The sequence below is a fragment of the Ciconia boyciana genome, chromosome 4 (genome assembly GCF_034638445.1).
Source record: "Ciconia boyciana chromosome 4, ASM3463844v1, whole genome shotgun sequence".
NCBI classification, from domain to species: Eukaryota; Metazoa; Chordata; class Aves; order Ciconiiformes; family Ciconiidae; genus Ciconia; species Ciconia boyciana.
Genome location: NC_132937.1, coordinates 52,327,633 through 52,345,416, shown reverse-complemented (window position 1 = coordinate 52,345,416; position 17,784 = coordinate 52,327,633). Strand labels below are relative to the sequence as shown.

Below are 17,784 nucleotides of genomic sequence, written 5' to 3'. Positions count from 1 at the left end.
TGAAGAAAATAAAGAGATACATGGATTTGTTTTTTTATTCACTTTCAGGAAAGCTCACTGGTGGTGGTTAAATTAGACTGTGCAAGTAAGTAGTCAGGGCACCAAAAATTTACAAGAAACTGAAGGAATGTTGATACTTTACTAGCTTGAAATTCTTATGATCTTATCAAATTTAATTAAATCAATATCATTGCCTATTCTTTGGGCCATAGGTTCAGTTACTGTGGAGGGTTGTAGAAATTAGAGTCTTAAAAGGATTTCAATAGTGCTTGTTCAATGTTAGAAGAACTATGCTTTTCTTATGAGTGAGTTTATAAACATGAAAGATTAAGATTTACTGTAACTGGGGGCATGAGGAACTTGTGTAATTTTTTTTCCCATATTATCTTTTGTTCCTTATTTCCACTGAATTTGCCTCAGAATGATTACTTTTTTTGTGTGCAAAAGAAAAAATTCAGCTTTGTCATGCCATATCGTTTCTATGTTGACATCCTGGCATAGTTACTCGCTATAGCAGGAAGAGTAGAGAGGCACTGGAGAGGTGTTTTCAACTACAGGTTGAATTTTTCCCCCCACATTCAATGGCAAAGCAAAAACAGATTTAACAAAAGGCCACTCTCCCTTTATCTCACTTTCAGGTATCTTTAATCTGGATGAATGCCTACTCCTGCACTTTCAAATTACTTGGATGCTCATACCCTTTTATTAATATCTACTTGGTCCAGCAGTAAAAAAGGCCAGTAACAAAGGATCCTACACAGCAAGTGTTTGTATGTGCATACGGATCAAAGGTGCCTGGAATTCATATTGAGAGCTGATCTGTTGAGGGAGAAGTCTCATTGGTACGTAGCTAATTTTCTGAGCATGTGAGCACTCAATAGTATTCAAAAGTGAAGTTAAGCTGCTGCTTGAAATGAACTGCAATTGTAAGAAATGGTGGAAGCTTTTTGTGTGGCTATTTTTTTCCCCCAATAGTTCTCAATGCCTTATATCAATTTTCTTTCTTTTTTTTTCAGGATTAACAAACCTTAAAAGCACTTTGAGAACACATTCATCATTTTGTCAGGCTTGACCAATGAATTTTATAAAAACCCAAGGATATTTTGAAAGGCCCCTGTCCAGATTTCAGTGAAGGGGTGCATCTTAATAGAAAACGTGTGGTACATTGTTACCTGCAACTAACATTTCAGTCCTTCATTATATGGTGAAAATCTGCTGGCGGAGAAAGAGAAGACTTCTTTTGTTAAGAATATTTTCTCTTGCGGAAAAGAGCTGGCATCCCCTCATAATATGAAGCCTTTTGAGAGAAGCTGGTTGTTACTACTGCTGCCTTTTGTACTAAGAGTTGTATGCTCCTCCTTTATTAGTGTCAACCTTGGGGTGAAAGTGATGAAGGGACAGTCTGTCTTCCTGTCAGAAGATGACCTCAAATTTTCCATCCCCAGAGAGAAAGATGCCTGCAAAGTAGAAGTTGTGATTAATGAGCCAATAACACAGAGGGTTGGGAAACTAACTCCACAGGTATTTGGACTCTGTTGTGCTGCTCTGAGTGTCCACGGATGCGCAAGTGTGGGAGAAACTAGGAAGAGCTGCTTTATTGAATTTTTTTTTTTTTGGGTAGTGGTAAAAAGGCATGAAAATGAATGGTCTGTGAGATTCAGCCTTTTGCTAAAAGTAGCCAGCTGACAGAGAACTACACCCCTGAAATCCAAAAGCTGAGCTCCGTAACACAAATGCATAAAAGGGAGTTGGGTCAGAGTCTCCTTTCACAAGCGGAGAATGGGTATTTCAAAACTTTTGGTTAGGAGATATCCTCCGTCTCTCAGCTGCTTGTTCTTCTGCCCCTCCGGTAATGCATAACCCACTAGAGCATTTTGCATTTTAGTCACGCAGCCACTACTTAGGGAGCAATTAAGAAAAAAATCATCACATACAATAAGCTCATTGTGTACACCGTTGTTTGCTCTGCTCTGCAACAGCTAAATTGCTAGCAGATGGCAAATACATTTAAAAAATGTTTTCTGTTAAAATTTCAAGCTTGTAGGAATAATGAAATGTATTTCACATATCACTGTTCTGCTACTCATTTGCCTCACAAATCTCCTCAGCTGAGTCATAGCAGGAAGGACTTGGAAGTAATTGACATGAAGATGTAACAGTAGAGATAGAAGATTAATGGTTTAAAAATGAACCATAACCAAACAGTTTTTGCCTATTTTCAAAAAGTTTTGTTAATTGCACCATGCAGCATACACTTCTACATGTTGTATATGTACATTGTTTTAAACATCCTCTCTGAGGTTTCTGGTGATCTCTATGAAGGCAGATGCCGGAGCACCAGTCTTGGTAGATTTTTCTAAAAACAGGAGGCAGTGAGCAGGGAAATGTGTGATCTTCTCTAAAGACTGGCCCTGAGATGTGCAGTGCCTCTGCTGAGACTTCCCCAGGGCTTGCTCTCTGTCAGCACAGGGGTTCTGACCATAGTCCTCCCTCTCCACTTCCCCAGCCTAGTTTGGCCCATGAGGAGAAAGAGACTTACATGTCTCATCGCTGGCAATCCTCTTCTGTAGGCAAGCTGGCGGGCTGGCTGAGTGACTTTGCTTTCAATTTCTGCCTCAGCCTCTACATGCAGTAGGACCCAGGTATTTTGAAGAAGCCACTTTGTCCTTTGTAACCTGACATGCTTCAAGCACAGGGTCAGAGGCAGTTTTCCAGAGACCCCAGGAGATGTGTACTCACCATACCTTATGTTCCAAAATACCTAGGGTCCTTGCCTTTCCTCACTCACAACCCCAGCTCCACTAAGTGCCTGTTCTTTCATGGCCCCGATGTGAGCCCAGGCAGCCGAGCATGGCTCTTGGAGGCTGCAGGCACGACTCACGTGGAGGGGTGAGCTCTGCTGGCCAGGTGGCCCTGGGGTAGATAGCTCTGCTATCCAGGTGCCCAGGATACCTCCCCTGGACGGCTCCTGGCGTGAGTGCCATGCTGTTAGGAAAGGTGTCTTCTCCTCCCCTCTGCAGCCGTGGGGAGGTGGGAGTGCCAGAGACACACCACCACATGGGCTCCCCCAGGGAGACTGCCAGCGACATAGGCAGTCTGGTTATCTCAAGTCATATTTCCTTGCTGGGAAAGAACAAGATGGCATTTGTAAGTTGAGGGCTTCTGTTTTAAATGACAAAATCCTGAGCCAGACACTGAAAAGTGCTGCCTGAGCTTTCACCATTCCTGAAAAAAGGTGCCAGAGCCCGGCTCTCCCTGTGCCACTCATGCTCTTTCTACCACGAAATTCTGCAGGCAGAAGATGTCTCTGGTCTGATCTGTTTTACTGCCATTAAAGTGAGTAATGTCCTAGGAATGTATGACAATTTAATTATAAATTGTAATTGAAAAGCAGTTGAAGTAGAAAAAAACAAAGCTCAACAGTAATTAGGAAAAGATTTAGATCTCCTTTGTCTTACCCAGCGAATTTATTGACAATTAGAGTTGCCTGTTCATATAAAAGGAAAACATATTAGGAAACATAAAACAGATGTTTCTTTTTGCAAAGCAGATTGTGGCTTATACCTATATAAAATGACTGTCAGTCAGTGGTAACAGACCTTTGTGGAAAGGTCCTTCATTTTCAATCCCCTTGTCATCAATTAAGAGATGGAACTAATGATGTCTTAGAAAGAAACAAATTAATTCTTTGATATGATAAACCATCTCCTCTGCTGTAGGCAGTCCCCTCTGATATGAACAGGGATGCATCATCTGAGCAGTATCTCATTGTCAGGTGCACACCAGACCTACACATCACCAAAAACCCTACTGACTTTGAGGGCTCTACACTGATTTACATCAGTAAAGAATCTCATCTTCAGTGTACATTAAACTACTGGAAGCTGTAATATGACTGGCTTTTGTATATAATGTACTTTTTTTCTCTTTAAGGTAACACACCACCTAACTACTTCTCTTAATTTTTTTTTCTTTTTTGTAGGATATCACTTAGGACTATCTAATTAATTAAGCACCTTCCTTTATGTTAGCTTGTACTAAGAAAGAAAAGACATTAAGTAAGAAAAATACATATTTGCTGTTTGTTAAATACTGCAAAATAACAAAACACATATTTCTGTGACATTTGAAAGCAATATACAACAGAACAGCCACAACATAGTCAAAACCTTCATCATATGAGAGCAATTTTGTTTTTCACAAACTGTTCTTGTCCTTCCTTTCTAAGCTGTCCCAACAAATAAAATCAATCATACTTTCCATAACACCATATATTACAGATTATTCCAAGATTATTTTAGCCAATAAGAAGAGTGATAAATCCATGTATATGTATGTGATAATCAACTAACTCATTACTTTAAAAAAAAAGACTTTGTACAATTTGCTTCTTGATGAAAGTTAAAAGCAGGCAACATATTTTAAAATCACTAGGAATATAGAACAATTACCACATAGCTTGAGCATCCGAGAATTACTTCAGTGGAAGTGGACACTGCCAGTAATAATGAAAGCTGATAAACTCTAATTATTTTTCCATTATAGAAAGATGCAAGTTCTAATTCTGTGTAATGGCTAGAAAGAAACAAAGGTCACTAGTTCCTATATCCTTTACTGTAAATCCACAAAGTGGTCATGACGCACTTCAGCTAACTACACATCAACAACTAATTTAGGAATTAAAGTATTACTTTATTTTTACACTGAAAGTCAGAGCATCCAAAGACTTCCTCTACGCACTGCACTTCCAGTCAACATTTCAGCACCTCACTAAAATCCCCCTTCCATTTCACCATCCTCCAAAGTGGCTGGGGAGATGTAGGTAATTCAGGCAAGCCACTTAATTTTCATGATTCTTTTGGTGTATTTTAAGAAATGACTGGTAGTAAGAAATGACCTCTTCTTTCTGCAAAAAGGTCAGCCACATATGTATATTAATCCTTATTAGTTATGGCCTCATCAGGTCTATTGGTGAATGCTGACCAGATTTTACTTTAGTCCATAGAAGAACTAATCATGTGTGAATACTGCCCATAAAAACTGAATCAAAACCACATTTAGTTTCACAGTGAGACACTCAGGAAATGCAATGATTAGCTTTTGCCTTCTTGCTGACAAGAATATGCCCTGTCTCTCTGTAGATATGAAACACGAGTATCCTCCATCTATGCACGGGCTGTGTAGGGGTTCTCTGTTATCACAAGGATAACATAGACATGGTCTTATCAATGCTAGGAGCTTTCAGCTGTTAAACTCTATAAAGAAATATAGCTGCATGGGAACTGTAATTTGCCAGACTTGGGAACTAGCATATGTGACGACATGAAAATCCTATGCCCCAGAATCCAAATCCCTGCTCCAAAGCATGGCTGTGTCAGAACTCTCCAAAGCAATCTCTTTTCCATTTGGGTCAGGCATTTTTCCTCATTGCCTTACTTTCGCAAGTCAACAAACCTTTAAATAAAACAATCAATCAGCCTGAAACAAGTTTCTCTCTTAGATGGTTAAACTGTGGCCAGCCATCTTTGCAAATTTGACCGGTATCAGGTATGCCACAAAAATTAGTCTCTTTTGCATTAGCTGGTGGACACAATATAGAAATTCTGCTTGCTTTTATGCTGTGGGATTACACTGACACTGGGGCTGGGTGCTGGTATGGCACAGAGATGACATCTGATCTGGTAAAAGGCTAGTGGTACAAAGTCAGTGTTCCAAAACCATGTAACAAATCTGAGCTAGCAAAGTTTCCAGCAGAGAAGTTTCACAGGATCATACTTCTGTAGTCCAATGGCAGTGGCCATAAAGCAGGATTTACTGTATAATCAAGCTATCGCCACAGGCAACTTTAAAAACTAATAAATCTAACATTATACTGCAGGAACTGCTGGCTTTTCAGACCCACTGCAGTTCTCCCACTGAATACAATGCATCCACAAGTCCACAGGCTGCGGTGGTAGAGAAGTGTGCGCTCAAACTATGTGTTGCGCTGGAGGAGGGATTTGGCAGCCTGAAACAATCAATCACATTTATATGTCCATTCCCTTGTAGAGTGCCAGCAGCCCCACATTAAAGTGGTTGCTCTGGCTTCCACTGGGAGACCACAGAACAGGTGAATACCTATTCATAGAAATAAACTAGAGATTGGAAATTTTCTCAGTCTGATGCATTCCTGACAGTCAGAGAGAAGTGGAACAGAAGCCATGAAGTTAACATGCTTGACAGTGTTGTACTTGTCTATTCCTTCTCCTCCATAGGTTTTTGACTGTCACTTCCTTCCTAATGAAGTGAAATATACCCACAATGGCTGTCCGATTTTAGATGAAGACACGGTCATGCTTAGGCTGTACAGGTAAGCAGCGGTGGGAGATCACACTTCATTGTTACCAGGAGAACAGCTGCCCTCAGGAGGACCAAGCGGTCTATTTTTCATGGTAAAAGCATGTTCTGCTGTACATATCATAAGTACTTAGATCCAGTAGCAGCATCATTAGTCAACAAGTGACCATCTGTTTACAGAAACATTTGTCACAATGTATTTCAGATATGCTTAAATAATGTGTTTGTTAGTATTAATAAATATTATGTATTTCTTGTTTATTACAGAAAACCAGTGATTTTATTATTATTGAAAGTGACAACAGTACTTTCAGAGCACTGTATGTTCTGTGCTGTCCTGCTGATAGGGACACAGACCCTTGTTTATACACAGTGAGCAACCTCTTCCCAAAGGAGGTGTTGGGTTGATGTTGGACTAGATGATCTTAGAGGTCTTTTCCAACCTTAATGATTCTATGATTCCTTTGCACAAACACCCTTTTTACAAATATGAGGAGGTGGGCAGCAGTGTCTGGCGCCAAAAACCTCATGGTCTCTGGCAATCTGGGGTTTGAGGGCACATGAGAGAAAGGGATTCAAGTAACTCAGTTTAGAAGGTGAGGCCAATCAAACTTACAGAGCGACAAAAGATGGGATGATGCATAATTAATTTCTTTCTTTCCTTCCTTTCCACCTGCAGGTTTACAGAAAATGAAACGTTTGTAGAAACGTTCACCCTCCATGTGCAGTTACTTGAGCCAGACTGTAACATTATCAAAATGCGCTCCCGTGCCCTGGAGGTCGCTGAGTACTATGGTCTGTCCAGGGTGATTGACAAGAATGTCCTTGCTTTTGACTATGACAGGAAGATAAATCTGGATTGCACCATTTCCATAGCCTCTTCAGAAACCCACCTGCCTGCTCACGGCCAACTCATCACTGGGGAAGTGCAGCAAGACCAGCTTCGTGGAGATCAGCCACAGAACTTCTTCCCTGGCCCTAGTATGATGTGCTCTAGTTGTTTGTATTAGCAGGTTCAAAGAGACCCAGCAGATTAAATCTGCAGCAGTAGGTTGCTTCACATGTGCTGGGTAAGAGTGGGTCATGTGAAGTTAAATGAACTGCTTGAGCTATCATGGAAACTGAAAGCGACATAATGTTTGTGTGGGGCACTCCAACTCCCGATTGGAGTCTTTTTTTGGCTCCTAGACGTGTGGACCAATGTGATGGCTTTGGGAGTGCCAAGGCTCAGTAGAAACAGCACAGGGAGCTGTTGGAGGCAGCACCTACCCAAAAGACCATGGGAGGCTGGAGTTGGAAGATGTCTGTTGAAAACAAAATCCTGTAGGAAAAGCTGAGTCAGGAAAGGAGTCCTAATTCTCATCACACTGGCTTTTTACTAGGGTTAGTTTAGCTATACGGACAGGCTTCCCATGTCAGTTTCTGCTCCAGTAACTCTTTCACTGTTGCTTCTGTTGGGTTACAGAGCACAGCCTGGGCCAGCAGTGCAGAAACAGGAGCTGCATGCTGGGACTGGGAGTCGTTCACAACACAAAAATGAGCTGTGAAGAGTTTCTGAGGATGGGGATTCGATATCAGCACCTTGACCCTCCCTCGCCTGACATCGATTATATTCCTGTGAGGTTGGATCTCACAGACAGCAGAAGCAAAACTCTGCACAAGGTAGACTTTTATGCAAACTTACAATATCTGATTGGCTTCCTGGTTTAAAAAAAAATTAAATTCGTTGCTCCTTTTCCCATTTGAAGAGAGAGAGAGATCCTGAAAGTTTGTTCAGTTCTTACAACGTTGCCAGCTGGGAAAATGAAATGCATTATCTTCATGCCTCTATGCCTGGACCATTATGGCTACAGAGAAACACCTCTGGTTGTTTACTGACAGGCATAAGTAGTTTAGCCTGAGAGCAAAATTAATGCTGGCATAGTTCCACCTTTTTTACAGAGCATGAGCTGCACTGCCTTCAACATATATAGTAATTAATAAGTTAAAAGAGCTGCGTGAACATATTCAGTTAATAATGATTAATGGCTTGTGCATGTTTCTGTCAGGTGAAGTTATTCATTAATCTCACACCAAATTAAGCAAGTTGTTTCAGCCCAAAATTAAGGACACAAATAAGACTAGTGAACCTGGAAGACCTTTTCATGAGGTCTAAATATTTACTTTAGGCATTTTCTCATTAAAATGTTTCAATTTTTCTTTTCAAAATAATTATTGCTTTAACATGCACCCCAATTATCTATGTAGAGGTAATGGAAATTGAATTTATTTTGTTTGCTTCACTTTATCTTTTCAGTTGTCTCATTTTTTCCTGTTGTAGACTGAGTATGCATGGCTCCCTGTTCAGATTAAAGGTGCTATTCCCAATCAAATACCCAAAGCTGCCCCGATAGCAAAGTTCATCCTGGAAGTAGATCAATTTATTTTAACCCCCATTACGACCACAACCGTTGATGCAGAAGACAACGAAACTCCAAAGTCCCTGCTTGTATTCAACATTACCAAGCCACCTCCCCGAGGCTTCATCACTCATCTATCTGACCATACAAAAGCTGTTGGCTCCTTCACATGGAAAGATCTCAGTGACATGCTCATTGCTTATCAGCCTCCAAATAACAGCCACACAGAGAGGAGGAATTATGAGGTAACAATGTAATGTATGAGCATTTGCTGTTTTTCACCTCCTTAAGGTTCAGTAAGCTGTAAATAAATGGATTCATTTGTAATGGATATTTTTCAGAAAAAAAAAAAAAAGATGTCTAATCATATGCAATGCAGGAGCAGAGGTAAAATCTTTTACCACCTTCTCCTGTGACTCATCAGCTTAACTGTCTAACACAAATCAGATATTTGTTGCTCACTATGTAAGAATTTCTTTGTACTGAAAGATGTTTATCCCCTCTGAATGAGAATATCTAAACAGGATTTTTTTGTTCTTCTTTTTTTATTTTTTCTTTAATTTTTTAATGACGGGAATAGGGGAGTAACACTACTTGTAGATCTAACCAAGAGCCTTGGGAAGGATCACTGGTGCCTTTTCCACATAGCTTTTCTCTCTGTGTGACAGTACTGATCCCTGTGACCCGTGGACAGGCGACATATTTAAAGCCATGAAAGAAAGACCAGCTAAATGTCAAGATTGCCATTTGATCTCGCACCCTACCTACTGCAGCAATGGTGGTACAGGGATAACAAAAAGGGACTCCCAACAGCTCCTGCTCGGAGGAGTAAAAGCATGTCACTAACACAGAGAACATGATGCAAATGATGAAAGCACGCTGGTATCTGCAGGGTCTGGAGTAAGTGAGTAAATAAACAGTGCTGATCTATGAGACCATGGCTGCAGGAATATTTTAATGGGAGCGAACAGAGCACCACTTCTACCTTTACCGTGCTGGCTGCTAGTGATGTTTCTCCCTCCCAATCTGCCACAGAGTGCTGATGGTGAATGTCTCCTACTTTGGGTACAGTGTTACTTTATTTTTCCAGTAATCAGTACTGCTAAATTTTTTTTGTAATTCAGTAGTGTGCCAGCACTCTTGAGAAATAAGCAACAGTGTTAAAAAGGAGATAGAAGAGGAAAAGAAATGAGGTAAAAGAGTATATAAATATGCTGATAGTTATAAAATAACTATCTGAGAAGATAGCTAAGGAATAACTCAAACAAAACAAAATGGCTGGTACTAAAGTAATGAAACTGAAGAGACAGAAAATCAGAGCAAGGTAAGCTGGGGAAAGCGTGGACTGGAAAGCAGAGGAACACTAACAGTAACTTTGGCACCTGATGCTGACAAGGCTTCTCTTTTTTTAACCTTGGCTGTCACAGACACCCCCTTTCTTTCTGTTTCCTTAGCATGAGGATCAGTCATCCTACCAAACCGCCTGCTCCTTAAGTGCCTCTTCACTGTTCTGCTTTCAGCATTGTTTGATCACAGGTTCAAGAATTTGACAATTCAAGAGTTTCACAATTCAAGAGTTTGACTTTTTTTTTTAAATTATTTTTTCTGTGCTAGTCCATATATTTTCTTTCATAATTTTTTTGGTCCTACATATGTTAAAAGAGCAGGAAATGCCCCTTTGCCCTCTTATTATTACTATTAAAAAAGCCCTATGTTAATCGCTGAGCTAATTATACCCCCAAAACAATGAAAATGCTTATCTTTCCCATTAATTTCCACACATTGTAAGCTAACTTTCACAGCATTCACTGTGAAGAGCACAGAAGGCAGATATTTAATTTAGTGCAGAACCTCAAAGGCTCTTTTTAGAAGCTAAATCAAGTTTCATTTGTCAACATATTATCAGAAGACTTTAAGATCTCTCAGGTAAGAACACACTATATGTGTTTTGAGGTACAGATGGTTTTCAGGCTCTTTTTTTTTCAATAAATAGTTTGTCTGTTTTCACAACAGGTGGAGTTTGAGGTCCATGACTTCTACTTTGAAAGGAGTTTACCAATCAGTGTGCATCTTTCTATCAGAACCACAGATACAAATGCTCCTCGGGTTTCATGGAATACAGGTGAGATCTCTTTTCCTCATTTTATTTTGCCACAGAATTTATTACGCTTTGACACAGACATTTGACAAAGCTCTAAAATTCAGATTTACACCTGGAGTTTAAGGATCATTAAACTGAGGGAGTTTAAATCTGTTTTTTCCCTTTGTCCATTTGGGGGGAACATGTACAACAATTTGAAAAACTCTCAAGTTTTAACTGGAATGAAAATTAAAGAAAAAAGGGAGTTACAGGAAAATCAGGATTCCTGTATATAGCATTTTTTTCAAGAACGAACTAGACATAAAAGAGTATAAATAGTAAAGACAAACATGTGATGGAATAGGAGTAGTAGGGTAGTGTGTGGGAAAGCCCAAGGCTTGGTGGTGGTGTTTAAACTGGAAGTCTGCGTAAATTAACAACTAGAAAAAGAGGGCATGATACACCACCAGCCGTGTGAAGCCTGGAAACCTTACAGGGTTAAGGCTAATTCAAACAGATTTGTAATGCCTGCACTGGAGAGGGGAGAGGCTCTCCCATCTAGAGTGAAAGGTACATTGATATTTAATCATCAAAAGGCAAGGTATAAGATCAAACAAGTCTTGAAGTTAACACCAGAGAAAAAGCAGTCTCCTCACAGTAGAAAAGGGAAGGAGCTGAGAAGGAGAGGCCTCATGTCTCCCAGAGAAGCCCCACCTGAAATGACTGTCCGAGTAAAATAAAGAGATACTGTCCTCCGTCATGCAGATCAATGTATATTTTTAAATGCAGATTCACTATGGAAGCTGAGTGCCCAGTTTCAGACACTGTGAGATTGCAAGTGCAATGCTCCAATTTGTGCAAGTATCCAGAAATGTGCCTAGCTACTCTATCAGATCATTGGGAACCAGAATACGTTATTTGTCTGAAAAAAGTTCCTTAAAGACAGTTGACTAAGGCAAGTATGTCAGAATAAAAGTTGATATCAGGCTTTTAAGCTGGCCTTGAAATGTCTGTCACAGGTAGGCATGTAGATGGAATTAAACATGCTTTTTTTCCTGACTGCAAAAACCTTTACAAAGGTGAGATGCTGCCGGCCGTGAATGTCGCAGATGCTTTGGTGAAATAACGCTCTGCTCTTTGCAGGCCTCAACCTCCTGGAAGGGCAATCCCGACCGATCACATGGCAACACTTCCAAATTGTAGACAATGATGACATCCAAAATGTCCGCTTGGTCACAGTTGACGGCTTACAGCATGGGCGGCTCACCGTGAGAGGTAAATCATTTCAACTTGAGGGCCTGGAAACATGTTCCCTAGTGACAACTGGCTACGATAATGTGACAGTTGGTAAGATGTTGATACAATCTCTTGTATGTCACTCCGTGCTGAGGGCTGCCAGCATAAGAGACAGATTTATGAGGGAATGAAGGTGCGGAAGAAAATACCTGGATGCACAGTAAGAAATTAAAAAATTCACAAGCTCATAAAGGAAGTCAGTTGCATAGCTTAGGCACTTTTGCAAATAGTGTATTTATGCTGTCCACATCCTTACACGGCATGAGCCGGCAGCGTGCCCAGGTGGCCAAGAAAGCCAACAGCATCCTGGCTTGTATCAGGAATAGTGTGGCCAGCAGGACTAGGGAAGTGATCGTGCCCCTGTACTCGGCACTGGTGAGGCCGCACCTCGAATACTGTGTTCAGTTTTGGGCCCCTCACTGCAAGAGAGACATTGAGGGGCTGGAGCGTGTCCAGAGAAGGGCAACGAAGCTGGGGAAGGGTCTGGAGCAGAAGTCTTATGAGGAGCGGCTGAGGGAACTGGGGCTGTTTAGCCTGGAGAAAAGGAGGCTGAGGGGAGACCTTATCGCTCTCTACAACTGCCTGAAAGGAGGTTGTAGTGAGGTGAGGGTCGGTCTCTTCTCCCAGGTAACAAGTGATAGGACGAGAGGAAACGGCCTTAGGTTGCGTCAGTAGAGGTTTAGATTGGGTATTAGAAAAAATTTCTTTACTGAAAGGGTGGTCAAGCAGTGGAACAGGCTGCCCAGAGAGGTGACGGAGTCACCATCCCTGGAGGAGCTCAAAAAACGTGTAGACGTGGCACTTCGGGACATGGTTTAGTAGGCCTGGAGGTGTTGGGGTGACGGTTGGACTCGATGATCTTAGAGGTCTTTTCCAACCCTAATGATTCTATGACCCTATGGGAAATACTGGTAAGTCTGGCATTTTTCCTACATACCACTTTCATTTGAAAATGAAACTGGTTCTTCCTTTCTTCATGGGAGGCGAATTCAGCCCAAGTGAGCTAAGGCAGCACGCAACGGCGCGCAGCAGGCCCAACGCGGCCCTGTCTCAGCCAGGCTAAGCGAGGACGGGCAGCTCCCCAAGGCACCGCGCTGCCACGCCACTGCAAACAGACGAGAACCGCCAGCACAGCCGCCATGTGCTGAATGCACCTCCTGCAAGCTTCCCGCCGGGCGAGGCGCAAGGCCCGGCCGCCGGGCAGCGGGCAGCGGGCAGCGGGCAGGGCCGCCCACCGACGGGCCGCAGCCGCAGCCGCCGCCCAGGCCGGAGCGGGGCCGCGCCGGCGCCGCAGCGGGAGGAAGGCTTGCCGGCCAGCTTTGCTCCCTCTGCTGACCGGCTTCCCCTGCGACAGCCACGCTGGGCAGGGGGATCAAAACAAGAGTATTGAAAAATTCAGTATTTAAACGTTTACTTTCTTAACGGACGTTTACATCCCAAAGCTGAAATTTTAAAGAAATCAGCTATGCTTTCACTGAGCAGGCACGACCCAGGCGAAACACAGTCACTGTAAGAATTACAGTATAAGTCAATGCAAGAATTTTCACTTCTTACATTTTTGCTTGAAGGTGCTAAGGAATGCCGAGTGACTTTGATTTGTTGGCAAATAGGGACAACATCTGGATATTGGTTGTTATTTACTGGCAGCTTTAAGGTTTATTTCAAAAAGTGGCAATTAAACAAGATTTCTAATTCATTAAGCTTCTGCATTGTCAATATTACTAATTTTGCTTTGCAATCTTATGAGTCAGCACAGCGCTGCTCTCTTTGGGAAAATGGTTAGGTAAAAAAAGTCACTCTGCTGTTGGCAGGGTGGAAAGATGCTGCCACTATGAGTGCTGGATTTTTTGATAGTTAGATATATTCATGTAAAATGCATAGCCTAGAGACCTAAAGCAAGTATTTAAGGAAACGGGAAAGCAGTATTTGGAATTTGGTGGAAGCAGAAACTCTTCAGAAGTATGTTTCATCTCAGGAAACTACTGCCAAGGAGTTCAGTGTCTGCACGATCATCCTCCTGTAATGCTACAAAGAGAAGCTCTGTGGTGTCAGCAGCGTTAGATAGGCTCAGCCCCAGAGCTGCTGTCACGGTGGGGCTGTGCAGCCAGCCAGGGAGTGGGCTGCAGGCCGTAGAGCAGCAGTCCAGCTGTGCCTGCAGGAGCATGCAGAGCCCAGGGCCCATCTCATGGTGGCAAGCCCCATCCTTGCACGCAGCTCTCCATGGTTCCTCAGCCTCCTGTGGGCCAGCAGGGGTGGATATTTCTTCTCCAGTGACCGCACCTGATTCTCTTTTATGTGTCTGCATAGGCATATGCAAAGGAAACCATCATCACAATTTTTGGCAATTGCCTTTTTTTGTCTAGCAAGCACCAACTGATGGCCAGACTTTAAAGGAAAGTTCAGGCTGCACCATAACGCTAATGCTGCTGGCAAATGGTCTGAGCCACTGCCCACTGAGTCAGTGGAGGGATTCCCATTAACTGCAGGGAACAGTGAATCAACGCAATGTTTTGAATGCTCTTTTGTTGGGTTTGGTAATGCCAGTCCTAGAGCTAAAGGAAAGCCCTGAAAGAAAGAGGTATGTATGCTGGTGTTCCCTGCCTTCTGTCACATTTAACAGGGTTTTGTTTGGTGGTGAGGCAGTTATTTCTCCATCCTAAAGTTTGCCCATAATCCTCTTCAAGTAAGGATCAAAGGGAGTGGGTGGGTGTCTCTGCTGATGTTACACAGCATGGAGGGCAAAAAAATATTTTCCTTGGAGGCCCTTGGGAGATCGTCTCTTCCAGCACCAGCTTGCAGTTCTTGAAACCTTTAACCTGCCTGAATATTTGTGTGTGTGCATAACATGGCTAGTGAAGCAGAGGTGTAAAATTGTCTTATTATAGACAGTAACCTCAATATGCAGAAAAAACAAGACCCACAAGTATTTTTTTACTTGCAATGAAATGCTGAGCTGTAATTATAAAGCATATACTCTTTGATGCTTAAAATACATGTAAAATGTTCTGATAAGAAAGTAGAGGTTAAAATTAAAGTGGAAAGAGTTGTGCTTAAAAATCCTTGATATCTCCAGTTATCTTTAGTGCAATGGACATTTGGAGGATTTTCTCTGCTACCACAGTTGCAAATTCTGCATTCTTACTAACTATGCCAACCTTGTTTCCAGTAGGTGAAGTTATGTTTGATTTTTCTAGTTAGAAATGCCTTCTCCTTCTCTCTCCCTTAATAACATTCATATTGCTGGAAGGATTCTCCTCTGGGCTGAACTGCATGGTTTTGATGCGTTTTCTTTCACTGTTTTGACAGGAGGGAAAGGATTCATGTTCACCGTCTCTGACATTCAGGCTGGAGTTGTTCACTACCATCATGATGACAGTGATTCTACTAAGGACTTCGTGGTATTTAGGATTTTCAATGGACCCCACAGTATTCGCCATAAGTTTCCAATCAATATCCTCCCTAAAGATGACAGCCCTCCATTTCTTATCAGCAATGTCGTCATTGAAGTTCATGAGGGACAGATGATCCTGATTCAGGGCTCCATGCTTCATGCTTCTGACATGGATTCCAGTGATGATTACATACTATTTAATATTACCAAGCCACCACAGGCTGGAGATATCATGAAGAAACCCGGACCAAACTTGATAGGTAATGAAACACATCCACAATAGCACGCTTTTGTTTGTCCCCTCCTTTTTTAACTACATTAAATGTTAAAATTAGACAACTTATTTTGGCTCAGGACAAATCATGGCAAATTTTGACTTCTTTCATTACAGTGTAAATCCCCCTCATTAATTAATGTTGGTCTCTGCACCAGGATAACTATACCTGTGAACACAGTTTATTCCATAATTCTTCTATTCTGAGCCCATTTCCCTACTGTACTTTTCTCCTTCAGAAAAGCTGGGCTACTCAGCAGTTATTTTATCTGCAAGGATCCCTGACAAGTTCAAAGCTATTAGATGACGCTAATGATGCTAAAAGAGGAAGAAAGCTCTCCTTCCATTTAGCTGAACTCAGAAATTCCTGTGCTAGATTGCAGAGGCAGCTAGTCCTGCAAATTCTCTTTTGTCCTCTGAACAGGGCTTTAGGCCCATTTGCTGTGTTGTTTCATTTTTTGAATGATCTTTAAGTGACATAGAAAAGAAGCTGATGATCTTCAGGAAACGTGGAAGATAATGAGACAACATTTCAAAGGGTTTGCCCTAGTTAGGATCAGAAAGAGGACATTATGCTTCACCAGTTACTTGCACAGCTAATGGATAATTTTTATGAATTATTAAAATTATGCACTGTTCAATAGAAGATATATTCTTCAATTCAACAGGATATTCTGTCAGCAGTTTTCTTCAGAGGGATCTATTTAATGGAATAATTTATTATCATCATTTGGGAGGAGAAGTATTTGAAGATTCCCTTGAATTTGTGCTGTGTGATAGCCATGACCCTCCCAATCTCTCAGAGCCACAGGTATGAAACTGAAGCATCTTTGGCAGAGTCCTGCATTTTTCCTTCAAATGGCTGATGATTTTCACCTTCTGACAGACTTTCAAATCAAACTGGTATAGATCTTTTCTGTTTGCCATCACCATGGTCATCACCACAAATAATATTCTTCAGAGGTAGCTCTTGTTCTTGCTTTCCATGGGGTAATTCTCTCTGCCTGGCTGCAGAGATACAAGTCCATTGCAAAGACTTTTTCCTACATTGTAAACCAAAATGTTGAAAACAAATCAGATTTGGAGATGGTACAAACTAAACAGCCCTCCTGAAGTCAACTGAGAAGAGACTTTATTTCACCCAGGTGTCCAGCATACTGAATTTAACTTTGTTTTTAATTTAAATGGAAACCGCTAAGATTCATAGGCTTTGCATTTAACTGTTGTATATCTCCATTACTCGTGTGTTCATGATATGGCATGACAGCCACATCCTATATCTCATATTCCAGTGGCCCGCTTACTTCTGTGTGTGCATGTTTGTGAACAGCTGCTTGGACACTCTCTTATTGAGAGGAATGGCTGCTGATTTTACAGTCTTCCTGATTTCAGGTGATGATGGTGCACATTATCCCTGTGGATGATCAGCTACCCAGAGAAGCCCCAGGAGTGACGCGTCACCTGGTTGTTAAGGAGACCGAGATTGCTCACCTAACTAAGAAACATCTCCACTTCATAGATGTGGAAGAGGAAGACAGGGAACTCACTTACACCATAACTACTTCTCCATTTTTCTCTTGCACGCACGGGTAGGTGTGACCTGCCATACCTTTCAGGTGGGACAGAGCAATGACCCATGTAAGAGGAGCAGCCTCAGTGGCAGTAGCATGCTGGTGTCTCAGGTTCTTCATCTGTTTGCTTAAGGTGCAGGTGACAATACCTGGGTGCAGCTCTCCTGTTGATGATTAAGGGTGAGCTAGAGCTGAAAGCAACAGAATAATACACAGAGTAATTAAAAAATGCACAGTTTAGCAATAAATAAGAATGAGGAAAGCACCTGAAATATTTTCTTCCCTTTTGTTGGACTTGCATTTTACACTGCCCTGTGGAATCCTGTACAGCCTTGAGCACAAGTCACAGCACCTCTCCTAACTGATGACCTAGGCCTGCCCCAGACTGAGAAGATGAGCTGCTACAGCTTTTTCTAGGTTACATATTATTACTATGG

The 17,784-nt window shown here is 41.8% G+C and overlaps 1 protein-coding gene across 1 annotated transcript in view; it reads left to right on the top strand.

The window, feature by feature from the left end:
* The window catches only part of FREM1 (FRAS1 related extracellular matrix 1), a 76,838-nt gene that overhangs the window by 10,795 nt on the left and 48,259 nt on the right, over nt 1-17,784 (top strand). Inside the window, exons 2-12 of the mRNA XM_072860295.1 lie at nt 639-842; nt 1,017-1,521; nt 6,255-6,349; nt 7,016-7,317; nt 7,802-7,998; nt 8,657-8,980; nt 10,749-10,857; nt 11,959-12,090; nt 15,418-15,762; nt 16,445-16,587; nt 17,169-17,365. Of these exons, the coding sequence (XP_072716396.1) occupies nt 1,291-1,521; nt 6,255-6,349; nt 7,016-7,317; nt 7,802-7,998; nt 8,657-8,980; nt 10,749-10,857; nt 11,959-12,090; nt 15,418-15,762; nt 16,445-16,587; nt 17,169-17,365 (2,075 nt within the window). The 5' untranslated portion in view covers nt 639-842; nt 1,017-1,290. The remainder of the gene's footprint in view (nt 1-638; nt 843-1,016; nt 1,522-6,254; nt 6,350-7,015; nt 7,318-7,801; nt 7,999-8,656; nt 8,981-10,748; nt 10,858-11,958; nt 12,091-15,417; nt 15,763-16,444; nt 16,588-17,168; nt 17,366-17,784) is intronic.